Here is a 3,819-nt window from a genome sequence, read left to right as displayed (position 1 = left end):
GGGGGTCGGGGGGGGGGGGGGCAAGCTGACACACACAGATTACCCCCCCCCCCAAGGTAAAGCAGGTCAATGGGTTGTTGATGTTTTTTCAAATGGAGAGCAGTAAAGTCAGTGGACAGTAAAGACAAACACAGATCACCTCAAAACAAAAAAAAAATTAAAAATCCCCTCTGGGGGTTCAAAAAAAAAAAAGCACACCCAGCAACAAAGCTCTTTCGCAACTCGTACACCCTCTCCATCCAAAACCAATGCCAGCAAAGGGAAATGTATGCTCATCCTACACTAATATAGATCTGAGTCCCATCGTGGTGAATGGGAACTCTGTTATTGGCAGGCAGTAGTGCCTGTTAAGCTTTGGAGGGTCCCTATTTGTGTTTTCAAGGCTGGAAAATACCACCCCCACCATTGCCTAGCATTTTCATGCCAGAGTTTCTGGGTGGGCTTTTTTCCCCAAGCCACCTGAGGTAAACCCTAAAGCTCAGAGTTCTTCAAAGAACACATGCGCACCGAACGGCACCTCCTGAGCCCCAATCTGGCCAGAATTTGGCACAAGTTTTGGCTCATCACATGGTTCGTGCCCACCCCTATCTGTGTTTACTGACAAGATTTTTCAAAACATCCTTCTCTTTAGGACTTTGGGGTTCTAATATCAGCTGAGATACTGCCTCCTCAATCCAATTTGTTTGCCAGTTTCAGCTAAGTGGAAATTCAGAAGTGGTATTTAAAACCTAAATGATGCTTCTTCCAGAACACATTTTTAATAACTGGTAGATCAATATTCATAAATGCCTACATCTGTGTCAGAAATATGCTTGCTCCATACAGTATCAAATGTTAAAAGGATGGACCGCATACATAATTTCCAAGGTGATAATTTGTTGTTTCCCCACGACGTAAGATATATGACAAGACATCTGCCATAAATGTTTCTCACATCTTCTGGGTGCATGTCCAGGGATTTATTGAGTGCTACTTGGACATCCTTGTTCTTCAAGCTATAGACAACAGGATTCAGCAATGGAGTCACCAGCGTATATGTGATAGAGATAAACATGTCCTCTGTCAAAGTGTTACTGGATCCCGGCTGCAGGTGAATAATGGAAGCACATCCAAAGTGCACAACAACCACAATGAGATGAGAGGCGCAAGTTGAAAAAGCCTTGCGCTTGCCCTCGGCTGTGGGGATTTTCAGTATTGTATTTAAGATTAGAATATATGAGAGAAGGATCAGAAGGAATGAGAAAACTATCACTAAAAAAGAAAAAAGAAAAATTAGAATTTCCCCTATGTAATTTCGGGCACAGGCCAGCTCAAGTAAAGGTGCTATATCACAAAGGAAATGAATGATTTTATTTGGCCCACAGTATGGCAAGGAAAACACGGCATATGAATAGATTGCAGAAATTAAAAAGCCACCTATTACTGAAAAGACCACCAGTTTAGTGCAGAGTATCTGATTCATCAGAACGGGGTAATGTAAAGGTTTACATATGCACACATATCGGTCGTATCCCATCACTACGAGAAGCAGACAGTTTGTACATGCGAAGCCCAGGAATATATACATCTGAATACTGCAACCAATGAATGAAATAGTTGTCTTTTCTCTTAGCAGATTTACAAGCATATTGGGGAAGATGGTGAAAGTATAGCAGATTTCTGAAATAGAGAGCATGGCGAGGAAGAAATACATGGGGATGTGGAGGCTGGACTCGCACCTTATTGTAACGATGATGATGATATTTCCAGCCAAAATAGCAAAGTACATGATGGAGAACACCACAAACAGTGGGACCTGCAGGTCTGGGAAACCGGAAAATCCAATCAAGATGAATTCCGTCACCACACTTTGATTTATTTGTTTCATTGATGCCGCATCTGGAAAGAATACATTAGACTCTTACAAATTTCAAACAGTGTCCGTCAATTGAGACTTTATACCAGTGATAATCAGTGGCTTACCAGCCACATGCTCTTGAACATACTACTGGTGGCTCTTCAGTGTACAGCTGCTGCCAGAAGTGGCACCAGCCCCATATTTCCGGTAAATGGGCAAATCCCTTGTCTGATAGAGCTTGACACTGGCAGTTGGTTGCTAACTTGAACAGCCACTGTGAAGGAATGGGTAAGCTATGATAATTTTTGTGGTGTAGTCTTCATGCTGGGGATGGAAGCAAAAATGGCTCTATGTTTAGATGAAAACATTATAAAGATGTCAATATATACTGGTCATAATATTAAAAATATAGGCAAATTTAGTTTTGGGGGGGTTAATAAGAGAGCTTTTCATTGGGATTTAATAAGGGATTTTTCTCTAATTCGCTCATGTATATTTTGCTACATTTGGTGCCACGGAGCTATCCATTTGAGCTGAAAACAGAATCACTTTTTCAAAGCAAAAATAATGTTTATACAGAATCAGAGCTAACAAATCTAGCAGAAAATGCTTGAGAGGATCAAGAAGAGGTGTCGCATCTAGAAAATGGAGTGTGAGTTTATTATTGTTGTTGCAGGCATAGCCCATAACATCCGGCATGTACACCAACATATAACAATACACCCTCCACAACAGAAAGGTTAAAAACATTTTTATATAACAGGAGAAAACTGTAAAAGTTTAAAACTAAGACGATAAGAAATAAATGCCACAGGGAAAAAATATCCATAAGATAACATGGAATTACAATTTGGCTAAAATTCTTGAAGAATTGGTAGATACTGATTTCTTCCTCACATTTATTGATAAAAAGATAAAAGTAGCTACTGTGATGGTAACAAAAGGGATAGCGTCAAGCCAATAGAAAGTTAATACAGTCCTCATCTGAGCCAGAAAATATTACAAGAAGTTGATTCAGTAATTTGTTTTGAATGGACCCCTAAAAGGAATAATGTAGAACATAGTGTACAATATCTTCCACCTGATTAAGACCACAAGGGCAGAGGCATTGTTCCACAGGTATGTTTTGAAATCTACCTGTACTACACACTTGATCTTAGCCAAAAAGCTGAGAAGTAAATATTCAGATGGCACAGTTTGGAAATGTTCTCTAGCAAATGCTTTTCTTAATGTAAAAGGTGAGCTAACCAATGAGAGAAGAATTTGTTTTTCTTAATTCAAGGATATCACAGAGAAAATTTGGATTGTCAGACCATACCGAAGGGCAATTTAAAAAAAAAAAGCCAATTATGAATTTGGCTTGACTCCCGAAACTTTACAACCCCTAAAGAGGGCAATAAATATAACTACAGGATACAGGACAGAAAACTGGACCTCTGATTCCCTTCCGTGTATTACCAAAAATAATATTTTACCAAATGGTCTTCAGAAATACTATTGAGTTTCTTATAACATTTTAATAATTTCAGTTATAGAAAATGCTTCATAAAATGCCTAACTTCATTATCCAGTATAGATTTGTATAAATAATTAACACCTAGTGCATTATCTTTCTCTATACGCATCTTCTCTACTTGTATAAAATGAGTTGTCCTCAGATTAAGATTTTGATCATTTTTGAGATATGAGGATTGGCCTTCAATTTGAAACCTGGAATTTGTCTCTTAAATTGTGTTGATATCATAATTACAGATTCCAAAAAGGTACTGCTTTATGCTTTGACCTCTGAGAGGATGGTATTCACTTGGAAACAACTGATGTTGCAGTGTTCCCTCTAAGCTGAGTTAGTGTGAGCCAGCTCACAGTTTTTTAGCCTCTGGCTCACATATTTTTGTGTTAGCTCAGGAAGGATGGCTCCAGAGCAAACAAATTTATGCAGTAGTCAAATCGCTGGCTCACAACTTTAATTCCAGTCGCTCACA

At 38.9% G+C, this 3,819-nt stretch overlaps 1 protein-coding gene across 1 annotated transcript in view; it reads right to left on the bottom strand.

The window, feature by feature from the left end:
• Positions 1 to 1,867, bottom strand: part of LOC107109667 (olfactory receptor 10T2-like) — a 3,622-nt gene extending 1,755 nt beyond the window's left edge. Inside the window, exon 1 of the mRNA XM_015410337.1 lies at positions 935 to 1,867. Within this exon, the coding sequence (XP_015265823.1) occupies positions 935 to 1,867 (933 nt within the window). The remainder of the gene's footprint in view (positions 1 to 934) is intronic.
• Between the last annotated feature and the right edge of the window lie 1,952 nt (positions 1,868 to 3,819).

This window comes from Gekko japonicus, unplaced genomic scaffold, assembly GCF_001447785.1.
Source record: "Gekko japonicus isolate JY-2015 unplaced genomic scaffold, Gekko_japonicus_V1.1 scaffold1546, whole genome shotgun sequence".
NCBI lineage: Eukaryota > Metazoa > Chordata > Lepidosauria > Squamata > Gekkonidae > Gekko > Gekko japonicus.
This window is presented reverse-complemented; position numbering and strand designations above follow the sequence as displayed.